At 38.2% G+C, this 27,157-nt stretch overlaps 1 protein-coding gene across 17 annotated transcripts; it reads right to left on the bottom strand.

The window, feature by feature from the left end:
- Positions 1-596: 596 nt before the first annotated feature.
- On the bottom strand, positions 597-26,859 carry cdca2 (cell division cycle associated 2). Of its 17 annotated transcripts, none has more exons than XM_077241569.1 (13): positions 26,626-26,859; positions 25,905-26,065; positions 22,969-23,099; positions 21,000-21,141; positions 19,964-20,118; positions 19,639-19,750; positions 5,332-5,636; positions 5,111-5,171; positions 4,875-5,033; positions 3,289-3,392; positions 2,721-2,795; positions 2,285-2,447; positions 597-1,777 (listed from the first exon to the last, which is right to left on the bottom strand). In XM_077241569.1, the coding sequence occupies exons 2-13, from the start codon at positions 26,062-26,064 to the stop codon at positions 852-854; spliced, it is 2,493 nt and encodes an 830-aa protein (XP_077097684.1). In that variant the 5' UTR covers position 26,065; positions 26,626-26,859; the 3' UTR covers positions 597-851. The 17 variants fall into 17 exon arrangements, with proteins under 17 accessions (XP_077097684.1, XP_077097683.1, XP_077097685.1 ...); XM_077241568.1 differs by having other exon boundaries at positions 25,905-26,093; positions 26,626-26,854; XM_077241570.1 differs by having other exon boundaries at positions 3,289-3,389; positions 25,905-26,093; positions 26,626-26,854.
- Between the last annotated feature and the right edge of the window lie 298 nt (positions 26,860-27,157).

The raw sequence follows: 27,157 nt of genomic DNA, 5'->3' as shown, positions 1-27,157 counted from the left end.
TAGATTAAATCAAATGTCAAGAACATGTCTGGACTTTAGTCTAGACCATACCCCCCAAAAAACCTGAAACGAGAAATATTTTAGAAACATTAACATTTTTGAACATGTTGTTATAATGCAAAATAAACATTACCAGCCGCTGCTGACAGAGACGCGATCTGACACGCGTCCCATTTTCTCACAAATCTCTACGTTCATTTAACACTTTATTTAAATCATTTAAGAGACACTCGACAAAACGGACATTTTGGCATAATTTGTGTTATGGTTTGTTCAAACCCTAAAGAGAACTCGATACTGACGCGCGTCTTTTCTGTGGGGTGTGTGTGTGTGTGAGAGAGAAATAGGCAGGACTTAACGGATACGTGATTGCGTAAAATATTTTGAACGCTTTAAAAAGTTTTTTTTTTTTTTTGCGGTGCCGCGGTTGGCAAGTGATGAAACCGGTGTTGCGACTGAACATCGTGTAACACCGCAATACTATTAATAACAAATAGTGCCAATTGAAAAGAAGCTTGAAGGTTCGGATGCAAATACCGTTTTGTACTACTGAATTGGTAAGCAGGCAAATATACAGTAAAAGAAAACAAAAAACGTTGTCCTGGGATAGCAATTTATGTAAAACAAAATGATAGCCAGGGGAAAATCCCATTCAAACAGGATCCTTCATCTAAATGAAGATTTAATGAGCAGAAGCAATCTAACAATTATCCAATCTTCTTAATAGGCAATTTTCATCCATAAACACTAAAAAAAATATTTAAAACAATATATATAAGAGAAAAGAGTAAACTTTTCCTTAAAAATTTATTCGACAGTCAACCGCTACTGACACAAACGATTGAGGTCAGTTATTCTCCCAAGTTTGGTGTTGGTTCCTCAGAGGCCTGAAAGAAGAGTGGTTCGGTCACTCCGCTGAGTCTTCCACGCGTCCTTCTCCGACCCGCTTTACTCAGCTCCGGGGACGTGTGGTCCACCCAGGCCAGGCCCACAGCCTGCAGGTCCACGCTCCTCCGGTTCCTCAGGCTGCGTCGCACTGAACCTCGACTCCTCGCCACAGGTTTCAAGATGTCCTCAATGTTGAAGTCATCCTGCTGCCAGGGGGCCAAACTAGGCTCTTTAGGTCCAGCGTTGCTCTCTGACATGCCAACAGTAATTTCCTCTGATTGACCACTCTCATCAACCTTTACACAAGGACTTTTCAGCAATGTTTGGACACGTCCTCGTCTTTTATTACTTGGTGTCTTTTGCTCTAACCTCTCGGTGGTTATGGAGTCTTCATTTGGTACCACATGCCTGTTCAAAGCCTCAATTTCCTTGTTCTTAGAGCACTCAGCTTCATGACGCACTGGCTTATCAAAACTGTCTTGGTATATTGGGCTCAAACCTGCAGATTCATTTGGCTTTTGGCTCTCAGCATCTTGTTCCCCAATCTCACAATCTGATTCAGTAGTGTAGTTAATAGCTGTATTGCCGAGCTCCTTTCTCTTGGCTGCACCGGAGCTACGACGTTGGTGCTCAGGCCTCCCTGAGTCACGTTTGGCCTTGGAAGTCTTTGACCTGGAGTTTACTCTTACTGCAGGATTCTGAGTGCTGACTGAGGGTTCCAAACAAGCCGAGTTCAAATCTGGTTGGTTGTCCTTGTTGTCTGTCCCAGAGGAGCTCAACGTTTGCTTGTTTTCATTGGTCTGTGTACAGGGAGTACCCAGAATTACCATGGGGCAAACTGTCTTGTTATGGGGAAGGTTGGGTGTCTGAATGCAGTCTTGCTCTCCATCTATATGGGAAGAGAGTAATACATTTACATTAGTTGTTCAAAATGCCAACATAATATAGTTCTGTGTTAACAAAGTTGCGTTCTCTTACTCTGGATTGTAAAGTGAAGTTTGAGAGGGCTTAAATGGATAGTTCATCCAACAAATTTTAAAATGCTACTATTATGGTTTTTTGAATATTCCCTTTCAGGAGTGTATAATATAACTGTTTGTGAATGTAAACATTCAACAAAGTTGAAAGTGCACGATAAATAATTTTATTGTCTTCCAAAAGAAAGAATTGCAGTTTAATGCATCATTGGTGAATAAAAGTATAATTCCATCTAATAATAAAAAAAATCTTACTGACCAAAAACTTTTTTTCAACAGGGAAAAAAGTCACACATGAAGGTGAATAGATATCAGAATATATTTTTGTGCAATGATTTAGATTAAGCAGTCCATTCAGACTAAGCATGGATGAAAAAAAAAATGTCTGAATCATAAATTAAACACTTGGGCAAGAGTACCTGTTAGTTTTCCTGATTGGGTTTGTGTTGGTGTGTTGCTGAGACTGGTAGACATCGTCTCAAAAATGGGGCTGAGCAGAGGGTTTTTTGAAGCATAGTCTCTTTTCCCGTACAGAGAACGATTAACCTTATTGCCAAATCGTTTATTTACTCCTGATGTCTTCTGAAAAAAACAAAACAAAAAAAAAACCAAAACAAAACAAGCTGCAGTTAGGAACATGGACAGAGTTCACACAAATGTGCTCAAAGGCTCTAGACATATGAAATCACGCATCATGCTATTTATATACCAAATGCTAAGTCCAAGTCACATTAGTGTTATTATTTCAGGCTCAATGTCAGTTTGATGGCAGTGTTAATAATCAGAGCTTAAAAAGCCCCGTTCACCAAGACTCATCACATGTCAGCTTATAAATCCACTTTTTAAGCTTCATACCTTCATCTTTCCTGAAGCAGAAGCTGCTGCGGTACGCGAGCTTCTCCTTTTCTCAGGCTCAATCTCCCCTGGTTGCTGAAACAAAGGAAGAGAACAGAGCTGGAAGAGTGAAATTATATATTTTTCAGCCTTCTGATGTTCTTCAATATAAAGCCAGAAAGCACATTGAAATATCTTGGATTTTTTAACTTAGAAATAGGATGATTTATAAAATGAAAAAGAATATTAAAGTAAAAAAGATCAAATATTGTGCTGATAATACCCTTTGGGAAGAAAAAAAATAGAAAAATGCAACATCGAAATGGCAACAGTGGCGGTTTCAAATGATGTTTTCTCTGACTGATTAAATAATGCCTGGTTCAAAGAACTCTCTCACAACAAAAACCTCTAAATCAAAATAAAGTACAGGCAAGGAAGAAAAATTCTACCAATATACAAATATATAGATAGTCACAAGGTGTCTATTACAAACTCTTCTGAATGATAAAAAGCTTAATCTGTGCTTTGAACTGATCCATCAAAATGGACAGTTTGAAAGAAGTGATTTGCAGATACGAGTCCTCCTCACCTTTCTTTTTCTACTGCGAGAGCGAGTTAGTTCAGTGCTGGAGTTGGATGATAGTGTCTTTTCAGATATGGCAGAAGACTCTGGCTCCTGGTCAACCTCTACTGCTGAAAAGAAACATGACTGTCAAATGTTATAAACTAACTAAATACAAATTGATGCACTTTTCTGTTCTGAAATACATTTAATTAGTACATAAGAGTCTAACAGCTAAAGTTAAGAAGTATTTAAACAATGCATTTCTGCTCATAAGTAGTGATGTGTCGTTCATGAACGATTCGTTCATTTTGAACGAATCTTTAATATGACTTGGCACTACAGAGTTGTCTCAGAGAGTGATTCGTTCATTTTGTGTTGACTGCGCATGCGCATTGCTCACCATATGGGTTCTGAATCTGAGTCCTTCGTTCTTTTGTCACGTGACTTGTCACCGTATTGAATAGCCTACTAATTCACAACCTTTTTACAAACAAGCACGTAGTTAATGTATAATATAATAGTAGTTAATTAATGTAATAATAAAACACACCACAGATGCACAAGAAACATTTAGAAAAGAGACGGACAGGGACAATAGGCTAATAAGATGGACATTTTATTTTTCAGATAATGTTTATTGCACATATTTTGTATTTTAATTCCTAAATATAAAACAATATACATTCAGACGCAGTCAATAATACGAATCTAATGTTGTATTTGATGCGAGATACCAGCGGTCACGTGACAAAAGAACGAAGGATTTAAAACCCGAACTCGAGACTCGAAGAAAATGATCTAATCATTTCTCTTTCCGGTACTGACAGCATAGCCTATATGGGACTGACAGGAAGAACGAAAGACTCGGACCCGGCCGAACTCGAGACTCGAAAGATGAACTAATCATTTCTCTTTCCAGCCCTGCTGTATCACACACGGCACAATCGGACACTGACGAGTCGACAGCTAACGTCTCGAGACACGAGATGAGAACTAACCTGATAAATATGAAGTTGCAAAGGAAAGAACGTCTCGGATCAGGAGGTGAGGTGAACTAACAGAATCAGACTGCAATAGTCTGAACTTAAGACCCAACAACTAATCAATTAATAAAACATTTAGGTTTCTTATAATTTGGCTTTGGCTGCATTACGCTATAGTTTATTTTTATTCTTTTTACAAATGTAATCAACATTTTCGTTAGTACTAGATGTGTTGGGATATTTAATATGCCATTTTAATTATATTGTGCTGAAATGAACGAAATGACTCGAATAAAGATTCGTTCATTTTGCTGAACGAGACTCAAAGATCCGAGTCAGTAAAATGATCTGTAATAAGTCTACATTGTCCTTGCAGAATCTGTAAGAAATATATAATGATTGAATAATAAAGCTAACACAAAATGGGAGAAAAATAGACATAAACAGATAAAAATAGATGGGTTATAAATGTATTAGAAGAACAGTACTTATATTTCTGCACTGATCTCTCATAATCTTTATCCTATTTTGCTTTTTTTTTTAGCAAATAGAAATAAAAACTGGTATGAATTTATTAAGGGCGAGAAAGAGAGCATGCTAAAAAAAGTGGAAGAAAGTTTAACTCACTGGAGACGGAGAGAGCCAGTGGCTGATCACTAGTGGGACATGGCAGTTTTTCCTCTGTCTGTGAACTTGACGGTTCATCATCTTCCTCTTGAAAAGCAGCATTCATAACTTCAGAGTCTTCAGCCTGAGGCTGCCGTGGGTCCTCAGCAGAGAGTACATCTACAGTTTTACATACACCATTAGAATACAGACCGCAGAGAAACTTTCCTACTGTTCAGAATCGTTTCATAACTCACCTTTGCAGTTCTCTGTAGGCTTGTGTGAGGGAGACTCTTCCTCCATACTGGGAAAACTTATCTGAGGAGATTAATTGGAGAAAGGCACAAAAACTCACCATCAATACATAACTTTATAGAGGAAGGAGCCTGTGTGCAATGACGGAAGAAACTCACAAGCTACTGACATGATCAATCTACAATCAGATAAGTTAGTTTGGAGAAGCTGGCAAGTGTCAAACCTTTTCGATCTCTTCAAATACTTCATCACTGTAACACAGTCCAGCATTGCGTCTGTCAATAACAAGGACAGGAGAGGCTCCATTGAACTGAGGACTGTTGAAGTCAGGTTGGGGAAGAGGGGCATCACATCGTTGAGGGGTCTTCAGCAGAGAGCGTTTAATTCCCGTAGATGATGGAGGACACATTGGGGTGCCTCCTTTTTGCAGTGGCGTACTGGGAGGGAGGGTTTTGTCAAAGAACTCAGGAGAGAGCGGTGCCCCAAAACGAACGTGCTTCTTGCGCATAGAGGAGCCCATGTTATCATCTATAAAGAAAAAAAAAGATTTCATGAGTTTAGTATTTAAAAAAAAATGAACCTGAACCATGAATAAAGAAATGGATTAAAGGGACATATAATGGATTTTTATCATCAAATATCTATTGATCTTTTAAATAAAGAGATCAAATGGACTATGAAAACACGACATTCTCGCTTTGACGCTCTTAAATATGATAAATCGCTGTAGATCCTCAGTTCAAGCAGCAGTGCGGAGCACGAGTCATCTCTTCCACTAAGTTACAGCACGTAAAAACATGTATGAACATCAGAAAGTATGTTGAAAGATACATTGCAACTTAATAAAAAGTATAATGTCTCATGTAATCACCCAATCTGTTTCAACCCAGAAAGACATCATCAATAAAACTTGTGCTGTTTAGCAGGTGAATAAAATAGTTTGGTCTCTAGTACCGGTAATGTCAACCTCTAATATTATAGTAATGTACCAAATGAGAGGTTTACAGTAGGGATGGGGAATTTGAGCTCATAAAAATCGAATATTACTTTATTTAAATAACATTTAACGGGAAAGACGTAATTTTTTAGTCATCAAGTTTTTGTCACCATTTCTGAACAAGCTTACGATTAGGCAATATACACAACAAGCTTACGTTATATATCAAGGTTCTATTTTAGTTGAAAACATGAAACAATGTGTAAACAAAAATCTAAAGAGCAAATGCATTTAAGCTCAAGCAGCGCGAACGAGAAAAGAATGCATTAAGTAGACAGAGCCAATAATCGTACCAATACACTCAAGTCAGCATTTTGTTTTCATGTTTATATTTTTCATGTTCATTGTATAACGTTCATGTTGAGAAAAGTTGAAAACATTCAACTTAACACGCTCCACAGCGCCAACCAGTGCATTTAATTATAACTGAGTTTGTGCTTGGGATTTATCCTGGATTCACAGCATTTACAGCCAGCAAAGCAATGTAGTAAAATTCAAATAGTATTTTATTTTCCGATTAATATTTACAGATCAAATATTCCCTAGTTTACAGCATTAGTAAGGAGAGATTTTTTTCCCCTCAAGAAAATCAAACTATCGGTATTATTCTGAATAATAGTGATGCGCAGATCGTGGACATATCCGCGGACACTGCGGATAACCCGCGGGTCGGGTGAGTCAAAAAAAATAAAATAATAACATTACAAATTTGCAGGTGGATGAGATAAATCATTAATGTGTTGATTTTAATAAAGCCACGGAACTGTCATTTCCCAGTAAAAGGCAACAAACCTACGTCACTCTTTTACTTTCATTTTCAACAACGTAAGCCCATTAGTCTGGCTATCACCAGACCAAGCTCAATCTTTTGAGATTGAACATTGGTCTGGGGAGTCTGCTGTGTATTTTCTACTGCACAAGAGGCGTGATCAATGGGTTCAAATGACTCTGTAAGCAATTGACCTTTCGCCGGCCCCTCCCCCAAAACGGCCATTGACCAATCACACATCATAGCAACCGTTACTATGTGAGCATGTCCGTCAAACATTGACTCCAAGCAAGATGGTGAAGCGGTGCCCACGGCGTTTGTAAATCGGACACTAGATACCCCGAGAGATTGTCTGGAGGAGTTGTGTTCTATCCGTTTCCAAAGCCGAAAACACAACGTGAGCGGTTCCCTACAATGGATAAAAACAGTGTGGACGGCCCCACTCCCAGTTACATGTGTTGAACATGGTTAACTCGCGTGCAGCGTGCGTGAGACTGACACTGAGATTAGTTAAAGAAACATGGAGAAAGCAGATCAAGAGGATCCACAAAGGAATTACGTTTTCTAAAGGTTTGTTGTTAACATGATATTTTCGGGGGGAAATGAGCAACAGTCACTAGCAGTGCAGCACCTGTAGGCTAACGTTACAGTTTAGAGGAGTGCAGGTTCGCAACGGGAAAGCATGAAGCTTGCTTGACAACATCAGTTCATATATCAATATCGTAACGAATAGAAATAACCTTAAATAATGTATTTTTATCTGCATCTTTCTGTCTCTTATGTATAGTCACTTTATAAACACGAAAATCACATTCAGCATGACACGCAAGCGGTTGCCGTGGTAATGAACAACCTGCTCGTTAAAGAATGTATAATCCTGTATCGGAGGCAAAATTACTAAATATGCAGCGTGAGTTATATATTTCTAACTCCAAACAATTGGCCACTGAACCAGCTTATAAAATCATCTTCAAGGCTGTGCTGGTTGCATTTGAGGTACAGGTCATAGGGTTTCTCAGATTTCGCTTGAGACAGTATAAGCATTAGCCTCGATAGTAGTCGTGTCTCCTTCATTGCGTATTTTATATTTTGAATATATCCCCTCCACTGCATACTGTAACCCCTTTTGCCTCGATCTGGAGGATATCGCGGAGGTATTGATCCAAAAAAGGTCACTGACACGCACGGGTATACCTCTTCCCGTCATGGCAACCTGTCCCGCTGGTCGTGTTTGACCATTTGTTTGTCGGTCGTAGCAACAGTAACTAAGGGGGGCGGGGCTCGGCGAAAGGCTAATTGGATAGTCCTTCAAACAATCAGACCAACGATCCGGGTGACATACTTTGCAGCGAAAACTCCAGGCAGGAAACGTGTCAACAAACGTGTTGGTTTTGAGCATTGATCAGGGGTTTGCAGAAGCAGCAATGGCATCGAGCGATTTTTGCAGGTTGTGCAAAAAAAAAAAAAAACAACAACATGAAAGTGAGTGGTATTTACACCCACTACAGTGATTTGTTTACTAAATCAAAAGAAGCCATTGAGCACTGTAGAGAGGTTAAAAGAAATTGGATTGGATTAAACCCGCCAAAAGTGCGCACGGTCGATAAGCCAGTTTGGGATTGGTCCCCGCAAAATTGTAACAGAAGCAGGATAAAAGAAAGTACGTTACAGGTTTCCAGCCTGAGCTGCATTGCGAAATCAAATCGCCGGCAGATCAGGCTGGGTTTACCCAGTCTACACACCTATATGTCTTCAGGGAAAATCAATCAAGGAAAACATGCTTTAAGCAGTGTTTCCCAACCTGGGGGTCGCAAAAGATATATACGATGGGTCGTCAACCCCCCGCCAACCTCTAAATTAGTTTGAGGGATAGGGATAAAACAGTTAAGTAAACAGGTTGACGATAAACTACGATGCAATTTCCGACGGTTAGTATGCATTATAGTTTTATATTTTAATCATTATTAAAACTGTTTTGATTGCCAGGATTTGACAAACTCACGGTAAATATTGCCCAGTATTAAGAAAGGTAAGCAGCAGTCACACGCAGACAGCAGCCTAGGTTAAGTTTTTTTAAATGACGGAAAGTAGTGAGCAGTTTTATAACATTTATAACCATAATCCTGACGAAAAAATCAAATGAATTAAAGTATGAATGTATTCTATGAATGTATCTCTGAAGGGAACTGACTGTCTTTCTTTCTTTCTGGCATTTTCTTTTTATCTTCTTTCCTCCATGTAACGCATAGTGTTTATAAGCCCAATGCTGCTTTGTTTACAGAGGTTACCAGGGAAACAGCTCCATTTCAAGTGTTCCATAGAGAGAGCGACACGGGTCATAATCTAAAATTATGGGGGGTGGGGGCGCCTCCATTGCAAGAAGCTGCCTCCTTGTCATTTCTGATTTATGAGTAAGGAATAATTGACAACAGGCCGTTGAATTATTAGAAAAAGAATGCACACCCGAGGTGGTAATGCGGTTACGACGCGAAGCGGACACAATGATGAACAAGTAACAATTATCGCAATGATATATCGTTTTACTGCATAATAAAGTAAACCTAATTTCTTAATTTATCTTTGTAAAGAAACTTCATTGCTTAACTGGCTCCTCTCTGCTGTCACCGTAACTTTTGTTGGTTGCAATTCTAAACCTCACCACTAGATGACGCTAAAAATCACACACTGCACCTTTAAGGACACAAAAGTGAATACAGGCTGGAACGAATGGGTAAATTGTGGGATCCTGACACTCAGTATGCACTAAAAATACACTTCGTGTGCAAAAAACATTTTGTCACTGTTAAATCAAATATTCAAATGTCAGTTTTATATATTATATTTCTGTAAGCTAAGCTATCACTGTTGCCGATTACATTCCCCTCCAGAGGGTGTAGTTCTCAGAGTAATATGACACATTGTGCTCTGCCCGTATCCACTTTTGTGTCCTCTTTTTTCTTCTCTTTATTTTTATTCCAAAGACAAATGCTATTGTTAGCAGAGTTTGCATTTTTTTACATTTTCAATCCCTCAACCAACCCAGAACAAACTTAGTTAATGACTTGTTAATGAACAACTGTTCAAACTGTTAATGGACAGTTATCAGTAACGTGCAGTGAAATCTTGTCATGGGTAGGCTGTGACCTATCAATGTGGCATATATGTTCATTCATTCAGTTAATGTAGCAACCCAAGTTCATATCAGGCATCATCACATCGCTGCCTGCATACAGCAAAGTCAGTCATATGTGAGGCTATGCACAATCAAATCTAATAATCAAATTAGTGGACACATCTATCTTATGATAGGGACACAGTAAGAGAGGGAGGCGGCACGTTGTCAGCGAAACCGACAAGCAGCCTAGTCACTCCTTCAAAATGCGCAAACGCACAGACAGCCACACACACACTATTGGTCTCTGACGCGCACCAGGATTTGAATAGGCTACAGTCAGAAAACATTGTGTCAGCAGTACAGCTTTTAAGTACAAAAACAGCTTATTCGCTCCTACAAACTGCGCTAGGCGCACACACCGACACGCAATGAGCGTCTGGCGACGGCGCACCTGGATTAAAAAAAAGAGAAATACAAAACAGCATTTTAACCCTTACGAAATGCACCATAATCGCATAGACCTACGTGGCAGAAATGTGGCAGAGGTGACGGCGCACCAGGGTATGGAAGAGAGAACATTTTGGTGTCAGCGCACAGCAGGCCTATTAGCCCACCATCAGACAACACACACAAGCCAATATAAGGGTTTTAAAAATAATAAATAAATGAATAATTTACGTTTTAAAGGGGGTGCTTACTTTTATTTGTAGACGAAACTCCTTTTCCTCGATTTACTGAAGCCTATAGACCTTATGCACCAGAGAAACGAGGGCGGCGCCATCTTTAGAATATTGTCTTTGAACTTCCGTTTTTGCGTTCGCTCTGTATATTTCTATGGCATCGCTGTCCAGGAGTAATTAGCTGGTGAAGTTGATTTACTTATTGTAGAGTTAACGAAAGTTATCATGAGCATTGTAATGTTTATCATAAGCATTGTAAAGCACATGTCATAACAAATGGACCTTGGAATTTTTTTAAACGAGCCATTCATTCATAACTACGCAAGATCTCTGTGAAAATACAGACCGGAAGTCAAAAGACAACGAGCTCAGAGCTGAAAAGGGGCGTGGGTACATAAGGTCTATAAAACGCATTTGCAGCTGCACAGCTAGCACAGTGAGTGTATGGCTCGCTCATAGGCTGTGCTGCGGCAACTGCTCATCCAATGGCGCGGGTGCCTCTGACGTGAATGGAGCAGAACATACTCCTCCTTGGCCAGGGTATCTGCACACTTTTTAAAGTCAAATGTAAGGCTTTTTAAGACCTTTTTAAGACCTGAAGAAATCGAAATTAATACCTTACATTAGGGGTGCGCAATATTGACAAAAATATCTCAATATTTTCGAAAGTTTTGTTGATAATTAGATGATATTTATATTGTGTTTGTGTACTGGTACCATGGCTGGTTAAGGCCTGTTGTTGACAGCTGACTCACGAAGATATATATATTTTAGAGATGCGCGGATGGGCTATTATTTAATCCGCAACCGCATCACAAAACTCATCATCCGTCCGCACCAACGTTTTTGACCAATTTTCCCACCCGCCATCCGCTGATACAAGGCGCTGCTTATGACAGCCGCGAGACTAGAAACCGCCCGCCACCCGCCCGAATTTAATTAAAATATTTTTTTCCGTCACGTCATCCGCCCAATCAACCGCGGAGTCCGCGGCTATAACCGCCAATCGCGCATCTCTAATACATTTTTCATATTCTATGGAGTGGTCAGTTCACAGCAGTGAAATAAATTAACATTTTTTATTAAAGGGCAATATTTGCAACCTTAAATTGAGTTCCAGGGGCATTTTCACCCATATATGGACTTTTTTTTTTTACTTAGAGGTATGCATCACCTTTTATGTCAAATTCTAACATTCAAATTAAATTAATTAGAATAATAACACAATACCACTGTTACCAGTTAAATTAAATCATTAAATCAAAATCGATCTTTGCAGTGCAGAGGAGACACAGAAGCAGCATCAGAACTGGCGTTAATATATTTACACTCCATTTACAATTGCATAAATAAAGCTATGAGATATTCAATTCTTCAAATCTTAATTCAATATTTAAATATGAACTGATTTCTAATTGTAATATTTTAATTACAGGGTACTTTAAATGTGAAACTAAACCCGCCAGTAGGCGGCAGCAAGTCTCAGGGAGTCATTCATTCAACCGATTTGTTCAAACGGCTGATTCATTCAGGAAGTGCAAGTGATTGTTCATTGAATCGTTAAAATGATTCATTCAAAACGCGGATTTCAGTCAAGAAATCATCGCTGTCTTTTGCATTAAGACTCTGCTACGGTTTCATTTTGAAATTCTATTCAGCGAAATAAAGGGACAACAAACAATATTGACAATATTGTTTATAAAATGAAATTCACAATGTTAATTTAAGTTAACTGTTATATAAAAATAAATATCATATTTGCTATTGTGCACGGGAAAACAGCCCTCTTGCTGATGTAATATTGTATGATAACAACATATGATAAAATACAAAAACCTTATACGTCTATCAGGGAAAATACCTATAACTGCACTGACACATCACGCAGTGAAAGCAAGCATGAGAGACAATGCGATGTAAGCTCGCAGTACACCCTCGTACATAGTTAACGTTACAATAAAACAATGATTACAATATCATAACAGACAATACACATCGCACACCACTACACACATAAAGAATGAACTTACAATTGAACTGAAATTAACCAGCTTTCTTCTCCTTCTCTCCTGCTGTTTCGCGTGCAGGAGACAGACGTAATGCTGGCGTGAATGTGACGCGAAATGTCACGTCAACAAGCAAATCCACAAAGAACGAATAATAAATAAAAAAGTACGCTAATTAGATAGTTTTAATTTGGAAAACATTTAGATATGTCTAGGTCAAATTGCCATCGAAAATTTAAGACCTTTCATAAGTAAAAATAAGACTAAGACTTTTTATGGCCTTAAATTTTTAAAATCTAATTTAAGACTTTTTAAGGACCCGTGGGAGCCTGTTGGCTCTTATTTCCATTGAAAAGGAGAGACTCGTGAAATTGAGAAATACACCCAACAAAGAGGACTTTTACAACAAAGTAATTGACATCTTTGTCCAGAGGGACAGACGCATGGATTTCGTCTACAACGGTTTCGGTTTCCCGTTAGCGACCACAACTCTTTTTTCTTCATAGGACGCTTCCAACGCTAGGCGCCGCTAGATGCTAAGTAGCGGGAAGCGCGGAGTGAGTGAGAACGAGTGGATCATGTGACATGAAGCAAGCTCGTCTCTGCCTCAATTTTGATAATTCAAGACCGCATGAGAACTGACTGCGCATGCGCAAATCTACGTAAACTATGTTCTATGGACCAAAGAGGCACTTATTACCTCTGCCTCAATGGCTATGGCCTTGAATTTTCTGCATGAAACAATGATTTTTAGGAGCAAACAATGGCAAAAGGAGTATATTATATGTGTATTCCTGAAAATTTTTGTTACAAAAATTTATATTTGGAATAAAATAAATGCAATTAATAATGTGGTGAATTAATAAAGCTCTTGGAATTAATAAATGTAACGTCAACATTTCCTTTGGTGAGGACCGTGAGGCACTGCCTACCCTGACAGCACGTCCCTGACAGTAATGGTACATAAAAATAAATAAATAATTCAACTATAAATAATAGCAAAATAATATAAAAATAAATAAAAAACAATAATTAAATAAATAAATAATAAAAATAAAAAAAGGAGAGAGAGAGAAAAATAGTTGGACCACTTTTTGTCCTTAAACTCAAGTTTTTTGGGGTCGACAGCTCATAAAAACGTATTTTTTTGAGGGGGGGGGGGGGGGGGGGGGGGTGTCATTTTTTGAGACAATGCAAGACACACACAAACACATGCCTATCTTCATAAATCTAGTTTTGACTTCTAAAGTTTTAAAATTTAGCTATTGCAGTGAAAGTCCAAAATTTCAACTGCTTGCAATACCATACCAACACAATACCATTTTTTATTCATGATTAATATTGCATTGCTTATAATGTGTGCTGGTCAACTAGTCTAAAATTAAGAAACCCCTAGAAAACAGTAAAAAGCAACAACAAATAGATGTGTACATTTAAGATAGGCTACTTAATTTATTATTCCAATATCCAAAAAACGACTATTTCAACTATTCATTTCCTTCTCTGTGGGCCTCGAGTCAGTTAATCTAGTGTAAAAGCGTAAGCTTCTGTTGTTGTCTGCACACACATCACACACATGACCAGCGTCGGCCAATAGTGAGCCTACCTGTGACGTAGCTCTACGCAATCACACTAAGTTAACTGACTAGAGGCCCATAGAGAAGGAGATGAATAGTTGAAATTAAGTCGTAATTTTTGTTTGTTTTAGCACACAAAAAGTATTCTCATCGCTTGATAAATCGCGCGGTCTGTGTTTGTGAGAGAGAGAGCTCATGCAGCACTGAGGGAACGGTACTTTTTAATCCATCCAAGTAACTAATGCGCTAGTTTTCATACAAAATAATTATGTAACATAATTAGGTACTTTAGTTATTATTAACACAATAACGTAACACATGCAGACTACGTTTCTCAACACTGAGAATGAATAAATAAACGCCTGTTTCTCCAGACTCACGCTTATCAGTAATCCACAAATTACAGAACTTTCATAATCACAAAGCCATAGCGATTTTAATTTAATTTTGATTTAGTGTTCATGAATACTTAAGGATTTTATAATTTGCATGGCTGAATGATGTTTTCCTCTTATCTGAGTGACCATGAATGACGGAGTATTTTAAGATAATCCATGCGATCAATCCCGTGTGATCATCGAATCCAGATTAAGTTAACTAAAAATAATATTTCAACTTTCCACATCCACCCCAGCCCGTTTACCTTCAGGAGTAATAAGTGCTGTGACTACTGTACTGTCCTCGCTTATGAACTCAGTCAGACGCCGGGCCGTGGGATCGAGGGGGATTCTTTATTGCTGCCGATTTTCAGTCTCTTTTTAATGATAGGGCTTATGCATTTGTCAATCATCCCCGCTTGCTATTTTGGGAATGAACCCAGAGCTATGATTGGTCGAACTCCGCTTCTTTTGCTGTTGCTTGATTTGAGGACTGTGCGTGCACAGAAGCGTCACCAGGTTTTTGCGTAGTTTATAGTGACAAATCGTACCACCGTACTTTGAGGTCAAAATGCGTGCCCGCTACGCAAAATGCGTACAAGTTGTCAGGTCTGTAAGTCAGAAATGACAAGGAGGCAGCTTCTTGCAAAGTCGATGGAGACGGTTGTACGGTTAAATCAAATTAACCGTAGTTAAGGATTTTGAATATTAAAATAGGGTCTCCTGGAAAAAAGGTTGGGAACCACTGGCCTAGAGAACCTCCTAGTGGTCATTATATAAAACTACCTACATGGGTAAAAAAAGGTACCTACATGAGATATTTCTTAACTTGACAGCTTTAACTAAAAATTAGGGCTGGGAAAGTTAACGCGTTAATCTCTGCGATTAATTTGACATGTTTTACGCATTCAAATAAATTAACGCAATTGACGTAAGCCAATCACGTCCATTTTAATAACTTCCTGTTGCGACAGATGAGTGTGCTAACTGAGCCAAATCACACTGCATGATGGAGAGCGATAACGGTGGAGTTTTAGATGGAAATTTTACATTTAAAAAATGTCCTGATGGCGCTTTAGACAGAAAAGTGCTGGTATGTACAATTTGCAAAGCAGAATTTAATTACCACCGAAGCAATTCGTCTTTACTATACCATTTAAACACAAAACACCCAGGTGGTATTGCCGCAACTAGCGAGGCTACAGGAGGCCATCGGGCACGCATAGCACGTCCACACCTGCAACCACAGTGCCTTGTGAGAGGTTGTTCTCACTCTCAGGCCACATCGTCCAAAAGAAGAGAGCTTCCTTGTCTCCTGATAATGTAAACAAACTGGTCTGTCTTAAGCCTTGTTTATACTCGACGCGTCCGCATGAGCGCGAGTTTCCGCTGACTGCGCGCGCACCTCTCCAAACGGACGAGGCGTTTACACTTGACGCGCTCGTCATTGTGCTATTCTGTGAAACGACAGGGGGCGACTCGGAGTAATTCTCCTCTAAACCACCAGGAATCAGCAGTGAAGAAGTAGTTTTCCGTTTATTATTTGCTGATTCATATAAGAGTAATAAATGCAGTAGGTTTATTGTACTTTCACTGCATGTAAACTAGTTAAACAACTGAAGCCTTATTGAAGAGTGTTTAAACCTTAATTTCATCAGTAGGGCTTACTTCTGCTACTGTAGGCTTATTCTGTAAATGTGAGCAGTTACTTTAGATAAAAGCAAACTGGGTGCTTAATGCAAATGCATTCCTATTCACAAAATGAGAGACTTTTATTGTCGCCCCTCAATGCAAATGTCTCTGTGTATAGAAGGATCATAAACATGTTGGTACAGACGTACCAGTTCGGCCAGATTCGGCTCAAAATCGTTCATCTTCGGATGCGGCGCCGCGCGCAATGTTACAAAAAGTGCCGTGCACACCGCCAAGCGAAATGGGGTCTTGAGCACCCAACGCGCACGACCGCCCACACCGCAATGACGTCATTTTTGCCGTGCGCACCTTCGAGCTCTTGCGGACGCGTCGAGTATAAACAAGGCTTAAGTTGCTGGCTCAATGCTAAAGAGAAGGCAAAATGTTGTGGTATATGTAACATTCTCCTTGTGTTATTCGCACTGCAAAGGCTGCTATATATTTGGTGCATAAAAAAAATGTTTTTGCACGGATTAAGTTCTAACCATTTTGATGATCTTTTTAGTTTAAACTTACACTTTGTTTAATTATATTGTTGGTGGATATGAAGAAATTGCTTTTGGCTTATTGCCTTACTTTATAAGATGATTCAGGAGTTCTGATAAAATTCAACTTACACTTATACACTTTGTTTTATAATGTTGCACTTTATGGGAATTACCCATACTAGTTCCCAGGAGGGACTGTCTACAGTTCATAAGATCATTGTAATAAAATGTTCTGTTTAAAATATACTTCATTGTGTAAATGTATCATTTTTTAACATACAAGTATTGATAACAAGCTTTGGGGAAAAATGCGATTAATTGCGATTAATCACAGCAAGTTGTGCGATTAATTAGTTAATTTTTTCTAATAAATTCTCAGCCCTACTAAAAATATAAACAAGCTTAAGAGAAATTATTCTGATATGAGTGTTTTCCATATGTGTTTTAATTTGTTCAAATTCATGCAAACTTACCCACATTCAAGTGTTGATAAAAAAGAATGCATTTTTTTTTGGTTGTTTAAAAGTAGAGCGTCTGTTCTTTCTTTTGATATATTACATGTTCATATATTCATACAACAAAATATTCTGGGGGCCACGAAAATTTGGTGAAAATTATCAAAAACGCTGGCGGAGTAGTGTTTGCTGTAGTCCTTAAAAAACGATTTCTTTAAAAGCAAAAATCTTCCTTTGCTTTGAACTTTGAGCGTTGTAACTTTGCAAATGTTGTTTATGCTCAAACAGCAACATTGCACACTAACTAAAGTTAAAAAAGTGAAATCATAATCAACAACCCCTTTAAAAAAAAAAAAAAAAAATACTCGCTGGCAGTGAAACTTCAAAATGTGGATCTGTTTGCAGGTGCGATGTCCTTTTTCTGAATTAAATAAAGCCTCAACATCTCTCGCTTTTGCTCACGTGCCAGCAATTACCCCTCCGTGTGCCATATAGGTTGCTGACCCCTGGTTTAGGCTATTAAAAAAATGTAATTTCGCCAAAGAAGAACTTTTGTTTTTAAAAAAAGTGCATATTAAAGTAGCCTACTTTAGTGTAATATGTTACAATATCACCAAGTTAACTGAGAGTTTGAATAATCGTAATGTGACAATCAGGTGCGGATATCCAAATCAAAGAATATCATAGGTGTGGGCGGATAATTTTTTTATATATTGTTTTTACACCGGATTCGGGTGACTGGAGCTGACCTGCGCATTTGGAGTGTGCCATATCATACCGTCCACGATAATACCGGTATACATTTTTACATGATAAAAAAATGATATATATATATATATATATATATATATATATATATATATCAATGATATAGCGACGCGATGACGTATGGCGCATTTACGTTCCCTAGCACGCACAACAACAACACCTGTCTGAGCGCGAGAGCAGCCTGTCAGCCTCCGATGACGATTTAGCAATTTCACAAACAGCTTGAGTGTTCAGCGGGGCTGCCGACGCGCGTCTTCTCTCGCGCGCGTTTAGGAGTCGGGACATGACTGAATGGTCTCTTGCACAATCGGGCCATCAGTGCATCGTAACTAAAGTTTATAATTTTCAAGTCTTCTTAATTCTTATCAGTTTAAACATTCAAGCGGTTTTAAACTATCCAGTAAGCTGCTCGCGCACTCTCTGAGAGAGCTGCACTGCGTGCATACATAGAGTACAGCTCGCGAGAAACTTAAGTTATTTTTCACGGATTATATCGCTTTAATGGGGGGAAAAACGCAAAATTGTGTAAAACTTCCTGTCTTGGTAAGTATACTCATAAACACAGTCGGTTATGTATAAAACGCATGTGACAGTGTGACAGACAGTATAATGAAAACAGCAATGGATCCGTGCACTAGCTGTAAAAGTGACAGCAGCCATAGGCTATGCGTCTGTTATTAATGTTGTCGTCAAAACAACAAAAGATAGCTTTAATTGTAATGAATGAGAATTATTAGCCTATGTATTTAATTTAATCAGGAAACAGAACTAAAAGACTGTGTTATTTTACATTTGATTAATTTATTATGTTTCTGTATTTATGAATACTAGTGTTAGACCTACACACATTTAAAATTTAATTCAAAGATTGAAATCAAGCTTCCTTGTGTTGAGTAAACTCTTAACAACCAAATTACCACATTGTAAAAACGCAATGAGTGAGCAAACATTTAGGCGAGATAAACATAAGAAAATTTTCAACAACAACAAAAAAAATCGCAAATATTCTTGAAATATCGTAATATAATTTTTAGGCTATATCGCCCACCCCTACTGCGCATCTCTGTAATGTATATATAATAAAATGTCAAATAAATGCTGTTCATTTAACTATTTAGCAAAGAATCCTGGGGGGGAAAAAATGATCGTAGTCTAATTAAAAAAAATGATTGCTCTAAAAAAATAAAATAAAAACAGTAACCATTAGGATCATTAAGAAATGTTTCTTGAATATGCTGATCCTGAGGTAAAACCCATATGTTTGTCGAACGGTCGGTCTTGGTAAATGGCGAAACGACTCCAGGAGCTTGAGACACCCCTGCAGAAAAATCGACGGAGGAAGGTGCATCTCCGAAATAATTTATGTCAAATAAATAATGTCCGTGAGGTTGCAGTGTGACAAATCAGCATATTAAAATTATTTCTAAAGGATCATGTGACACTGAAGACTGGAGTAATGATGCTGAAAATTCAGCTTTGCATCACAGGAATGCATTACATTTAAAAATAGAAAACAGTTATTTTAAATTGTAATTATTTTTCACAATATTACCGTTTTTCCTGTATTTTTGATCAAATAAACGGTGCCATGGTGAAGTACTCTTACCTGCTGGCTTAACATCTGGTTTTGACAGCATGGGTAAAGATAAAAGCTCATTCTTTGCATCTGAATCTACACCTGATAGAGACCTCTGGTTTTGAGACTCAGAGCATTTCACCTATAATCATAGAAAAGCAGAAGAACACAACGCTGACTACAGGAACACCACCAGACTAATAATAGTGACCGCAAACTCTGTTCGAGTTAGTGTGGCATCCATTGGTTGCATTGTAAGCACTACCTGTGCCACTATCTGCTAATGGCAATTTAACAGATGATAAACTGTATATCGAATATCAAACAGGGTGGCGTTAAATGCTGATGTGTTTACCCCTTGCTCCTGTTGTATTGTGAAAGTGGGGTAGGGGAGTGGCGTCTCAGTAATCTTGTCCTCACACTCCACTGGTGGGGCCCAGCAGCGTTTCTTAGAGGGAGGCGGCGTCATCGAAGGGAATTGACTTTGCTTAGTCAGTGTGTTCTCCTTTCCTACAGGACAGACAGTAGCAGAAAGAGATGTCCTCATTGAAATAATGGCCCAAGATTACATTGAGCAAAAACAGGTCATGCTACATAAGAACATAATTAATCTGTGCTCATTTTAAAACTGCAGTGAATCAGCAAGTGCTAATCTCAATAGTAGCTGACCAAAAATGTATGAAAGCCACACAGAGAAAGAAAACTCTGTAGAACTAAGAACTGCTTCTAATGATTTGAATCCTATTACTGAATCCAGTCAAAGCACAGCATGCAAGACAGAATCCTACCACTGACATTTAAATCAAAAGAAAAACAGCTGCTTATAAACTTTAATATATATATATGCTCATATTTCAGAGTGGTTTTAGTGTTACTATAACATTAAATAGCATTCAACCTTCCAGGTTGACATTATGAATTTTAAAAACGAGATAGTATTGAGAGGACTGTACTAATATTCCTCAAATGTCTTGTTTACGTTTGAATAAAACTTACGAATTCATAGTGTCAAAACCCGAAATGATCACAGATTATTCAAAATGGAAGACTAGATATGCTTTTTCAATCTGCAAGCCCTCTGAAATGTAAACTCATTTATTTTAAGGCTCATAAGCTTCCGAATTTGATTTATTCTGAATTTATTCTGCACATCATCTTGCTGCGCTAACTGGGATCAATGGAGGAAATCAAATTGCGTCAAATTTATTATGGTGCCTGCTTTTTCTGAATAAGTTCTATTAGCTGGAAATAGCAAACAATGACAGCATGACATTCTCATGATAACTTCACAATTTCATCTGGTCCCACAAGCCTGCATCTGAAAGACATTCAGTTTTTATGTTGGCGGCCAGCCATTAACAGTTTGAGGAGACCGGTCATAGAATATTTACCCAGAGTACTTTTCGCTCTCCCGTTCTCCTTATTTTTCTTCTGTTCATCCTCTTCATCCTCCTCCTCCATCAGACACTGGAAAGCAGCCATCTTCTTCTTCAGAGAGTCACAGCGTAAAAGAAACGGACTCCCCTCCAAAAGCTTCATGAGGAGAGGGCACAAAGTTACAGCAGATAAAGAAAAATGCAAACAACCTTCATCCTCATCATCATCATCATAATAATGACGTTAAACAATGTGGCCCACTCTTTGAAACGCATTCATGTTGTATTACACACGATGATCTTAACTGGTGGGTCGTGTCCCATAAATGGATCGCAAGTCTGTCGTGATAGGTTTGTAGGCATTGAGGGAAAAAGTGATGCTTAATGCAAATAATCATATAATTATGCATTATGAATAGCAAATTGAATGTGCCCATATATTTTGTTGTTGATGTCAAAGGCTGTGTCTAATCAAACTATATCACTTTTGCATTCACAAAATTTAATGAATTCAAAATGGGCAATTCTTATTTTTATGGAATATTGCACTATTTATTATAACTGACTTATCTATTCACATTAGGGATGCTCATATTACCGTTTAACCATTAAACGACAGTAAAAAATTTTAACCGATTAATACTACCAGTTAAACGGTTTAACAGTTAAAAGGTTTTTTTTATTTTTAGTTTGCTGCATGGTTAAAAAAAAAAATTCTATAGCCTATATTTGTTAACTCATGGGGCGCGTCGACACGCGCAACCACACGTGCCTACAGACATATTTCGCTGAGCAAGCAAAATGAAGCAAGCGAAAAGAAGTACTGTGTGGGACCATTTCGACAGAAAGAGTGACGAAGTTACTTGCAAAATATGCTACACAGTATTAAAATAAAGTAGTAGTACAAGCATAATGCAATATCACTGGCGAAGCAAACATCCACAAGCAAATGAAAGGCGCTTCCCGAAGCTGGCCACTCTAGTCAGACGTTATCTCTGTATTCCAGGGATATCTGTGCCATCGGAGAGGGTGTTTCTTCTGCCGCGGCTCTAACTGTCAACAGGCTGCGCTGCAGACTAACCCCACATCATGTAGACATGTTACTTTTAAAAAAAAATAAAACTAGACACGGTGTGGATTGAGGTAGGCCTGCTATTCTTATTTGACGAAAAAACTTAGTCTGACGGAAAACAAATTGCCGGTTTTTCAAAGCTTCAAACAGATTCAGTGTTTTCTTTTTGTAATCGTAATTTGTGAATTATTGAAGTTAAAAATATATATTTAGTGTAGGCCTATTTTATGTTTTTCTCTTTGTCACTGTCAGAAATGATTCAGGTGAGTGAAAATGTGATGTGAATCCAGGTTCTGTATGCTGCTGTTTGCACGTTAATATAAACCCGCGAATTTTTTTTGGTGGTATTTTTAACGGGTCACAGACACTCGTCAATTTTATATTTTTTTAATGCCAATTCAATATTATAATCTTATCAGTCAACGGTTAATACTCGGATAACGAGCGGCGGTTGTCGGTCAGGAAAATTTACCGTAATGAGCATCCCTAATGTACATTTTTTAAATATTATTCATGTTCCCTCATAATCTTTTAATCAAAATAACTTTCCCTCCCTCTAGCATTAACATCTTTTCTCTTATAATGCGTTTACTGGCGCGAGGGCGGAACAACCTGTTACTCACATATGAGGATCACAGCAACAGGAAACCACAACCAACCAATCAATTCATGATGGACAAAATCAAGTCTCTACATTTTTTTGATTTGTTTGAGAAGCCATTTTACTTAGATATACCTCACTATAGGGAAGAAAAGAAGATCCCAACAACTCATGCCCAGCTTTACTGATTAAATCATTTATGCTTACTTTAGTTTGATTAACACTTTGGCACTGTGTTAGGTCACCACTTGGTAATCAATGTAAAATCTGGTTCCTAAAGCAAAAACAGCTGTGTTAGAGCATGCATCTACCTGTGGTGTTCGAGGAGGTGTTTTTGCAGCTTGTCTGGCTCTGAAACAGATAAGAGAGTTTGTTTCTGGAGATCCCCGGACCCCAATCGTGGATCTCCTCCTAGCCTTCAATTGAGCCACTCTGGACTTATCTGAGGAGATAACTTAGCATGAAAAGAGTGCTCTCAGTCACTGACAAGACAGAACTGCAAAAATTGTTGGGTAAAATTGTGCAAAATAAAATTGTACAGAAAATGATCATAAATAATAAAAATGTAACAATAAAAGGCACTGACTAAACAAAAAGTTCATAAGGCATATACATACACAAGGCAGGGATAGTTCACCCAAAAATGAAAATTCTGTCATTAATTACCCTCATGTCGTTAAGGACCGGTAAGGCTGCACGATTAATCGTATTTTAATCGCGATAATGATATCGGCCTCTCTCGATTCATTTTAAATAATCATAGCGATATAGTGCCTACTCACCATTTATCCTGAAAACACCCTTTTTTTACATTTGCGTCAAGTCAACACTAGCTTTGATGTTTGTAGTTGCCAGATGTAAATAGCTTAAATTCCCCAAAAAGAGCTCTGCCCGGTGTTTTACTTAATCTGTGCAATCTGGCAACCCTGTGCACGCTCACTCTACTACATTGAGGGAAAAGCACTGATAATCTGAAAACAAAAATGCACTGGAGTTTAGCGATCTCCATAGCGATATTCTGCTTACATGAAATCGTCATACAGCCAGTCTGTTTCTTCACAAGCCACTTGTGCTGTTTGTGTGACTAAATCTGCCAATCAAACCTGCAGAGATTTATTTGGAAAAAAATCAAAACATGGATCTCCACCTTATTGTTTGGGATTATGTTTGCAGAATTAAATGAACAATAATTTGGAATTATTTGAAATAATGAGAAGTTTCACTGTTCTATCTATTGAAGTTTAAGGTTTTACCAATTTTCATGATGTGAATCAGTTGAAAACGACAGCCACTGACAGTTTTCAGTGTCTATCAACAAGTAGGCTATCGTTCTTTGCTGTATGAATTTGCTGAACTATCTGCATCTGTAGCTTGTCCCATTTGCAACCGAATTGTCACTTAGAAGATCTAATGTGAAGACTAGGGATGCTAACCGATGACCGTTGGTTGACCGTCTCAACGTTAACCGATCAAAGTTGTCGGTAGTCGGTTAAAAAAAAAAGTGATCTCTAAATTAGGCTATTATAGACAGTGGACTAAACACTACTACAGTTAGCCATCTTATTCCAAGATATTTTTGTGTGTAGTGAACAAATCCCTCACACTCAATTTTTCATAACTCGCCTGTTTGTACTTAATAAACCAATAAAAACATTTGGCGCGAGGTCACAGCGTTTGGGTTTGCGCGCTCACAAGGTTTGCGAAAAGTAAAGGCTACAGGCTAAAACACTGGAGGTTAGAGCCAGGGCAGACGACAGGATGAAGCGTGCAAAGAAAAGTAGTGTGTGGGAACATTTCACCAAAAAGTTTGACACAGTAAGTTGCAACTTGTGTGATACAGTGCTTAAATACAGTAGTAATACTGTAGAAATACATTACATCTACATTTCAGTGGTAACAGATAAGGTGATGATGATCATCATCTTTCTTTATTATTGTTAGCACTAACGTTACCTCAAACTAAAGCAGAGTCTCTTCGGAGCTGTCATTTTCTTAAATGAGACGCTGCAATGTTTCAAATGAGCTTCTAACGCTAGACTAACGCCTTTATTTTCAACGCGATCACCTTGTACCCAAACCATTTCGAAACTAAGGAGCCATTTGTCCTCCGATTACATACAAGCTCCTCGGCGCCGGGTTTGCGGGACTCATGTTTCGCGCTGTAGGGGATTTTAAAAAAGTGACGTGAGTGGAAGTGCGGCACCGTGTGTGTGTGAGCAGGAGGCAGAGAGAGATGCGACAGAGTTGCGAAATTGCAGGCGCGGCTCGAAATGGCTGTTATTTCAAATAGCGTGGCATATTTTAAACTAATCGGTTAACCGGTTTCAACCGGCTAATGAGGCTCGGTGGTCGGTCAAGAAAATTTTTAGTTTTCGCCATCCCTAGTGAAGACACATCACAATCTAAACAATGCATCATCTAAACCAGGGGTCTCCAACCCTGCTCCTGAAAGAGCTACTGTCCTGCAGATTTTAGCTCCAACCTCAATCCAACACACCTGGACCAGCTAATCAAGCTGTTCAGGGTTACTTAATTACAGGCATGTGTGTTGGAACAGGGTTGGAACTGAAGTCTGCAGGACAGTAGCTCTCCAGGAGCAGGGTTGGAGATCCGTGATCTAAACCATGCATTTTGTATTGCCTTGCCACCTACAGGCCTTTTAGGTGAAGTGTGGGTTGGTAAAGAACGTGCTAAATGGCCGTTAGGCCTATTACATTACCACTTTTGATAATTATGCAATTTATATACAAGTATCTTCTCTTTCTCTGTAATTCCTTAAATTGAAAATAATCGTGATTAATTATCGTAATTATAAATTTGAGCAAAATAACCGTGATTATCAGTTTAACCATTATTGTGCAGCTCTACTGTACTTTCATTCATCTTCAGAACACAAATAAAGATCTTTTTATAAATGATATTTAATAAAAGCCTAAAATTCAATCTGTTCATCATATAAGGTGATCGAGTCTCTTCAGAAAATTTGGACTAAACCGCTCAATTTGTATGTATTAGTTTTATGAACTATCAATCTCTTGAAGCGATCTCAATGAACTTTTCGAAGCATCAAAAGTGGTAGTTGCGTACCTGTCAATGGAGGAACAGAAAGATCTTTAAAAGATCTTCATTTGTGTTCAGAAGATGAACAAAGTCTTATAGGTTTGGAACAAGATGAGGGTGAGTAATTAATGACAGAATTTTCTTTTTTTTTAACTAACCCATTTAAATCCAGTTTATTTTTGCTAACCTTTAATCTGGGACGAAGGTAAGAAGCTGTCTGTTGATATGCCAAGCTGTGAAGGAGTGAGTTTGAAGAAATCCACATCTCCAGCAGCTTCAGCGTTCTGCCGAGAGGGAGACAGGGCTGCCAGTGGTGGTCTGCTGTCCATGGCTTCAGTATCCTCCATGCTTGAGTCCAGTACATAAGAAATGAGATCTGAGTAAATAAATGAACTGAAGATAAGAGACTGTCATACTAAAACTTCAGATAGTAAGATCACAAGATCTTCCACTCTTCAGGACTAGTCAGAACTTTTTAAAGTATGTTACATAAAAGGTAGATTGTTCTAATTTGAATCTTAAAAGCAAAACTGATTAGCCACCGCTAATTGCTAGTTGGTCAGACTAGTTCTTACAACAGATATAATATAATATACAATACTTCAAACTCACAGCATCTAAGCTTAATTATCCTAATCCACACACAATTAAACGGTTAGTTGAATTTTATTGTTTACATTTAGCAGCTGTTTATGGAACTGGCCCCTGGACAGGAGAGATTTACTTTATGCACGTCTGTTAACATCACAAAACATCAGGCACTATAATAAACATTACATATTTGCATTGTTTTACCCTACTGTGTAGCTTACAACATAACTACAACTAGATAGATATACATCTAATATGTAAAAACAAATATGTGTTTCTATTGTAAGTTACTGAAATGTTCAAACTTCGCTCCTTACCGCACGTTAAACCGACGCAAATATTCTTCCGCTGTGAAGGAACCTGAAAGCACCTTAATGAACCTTAAAATAAACGTCTTTTTACAGCCACTAATCTACGATACATCTGTATATAAATATACTGAATTTTAAATGTATATTTGTATGTTTATTTTCTGGACATGAGAGAGTGCAAGTTCTAACGCATCTGGCTGTCCTTGTCCATCTGGCAACAACGTCCTGTTCATATGAATCAGCCAATCAGGTTTAGGAACATGCATCATGTGCTTCAAAACGGCCAATCCCATTCAGGCGTACCCAACGTGCCTGTTGCACATTGTCAGGTTATATGCAGTTCGTAGACTGTAAAAAATGGTGTAGTTCTAATGAAGATGGTTTCAAAATTACTTATGTAATAATATATATAAGTAATTTCGAAAAAAAAAAGTGCTATTTGTAAGTGTGCTAGTGATCTTAAAGGGATAGTTCGCCCAAAAATGAACATTCTGTCATCGTTTACTAACCCTTAAGTTATTTCAAACCTGTATGAATT

This window comes from Siphateles boraxobius, unplaced genomic scaffold (genome assembly GCF_051911475.1).
Source record: "Siphateles boraxobius isolate OS27281-9 unplaced genomic scaffold, OSU_SipBor_1 24, whole genome shotgun sequence".
NCBI classification, from domain to species: Eukaryota; Metazoa; Chordata; class Actinopteri; order Cypriniformes; family Leuciscidae; genus Siphateles; species Siphateles boraxobius.
Note: the sequence above shows the minus strand (reverse complement) of the source record. Positions and strands in the feature narration are given on the sequence as shown.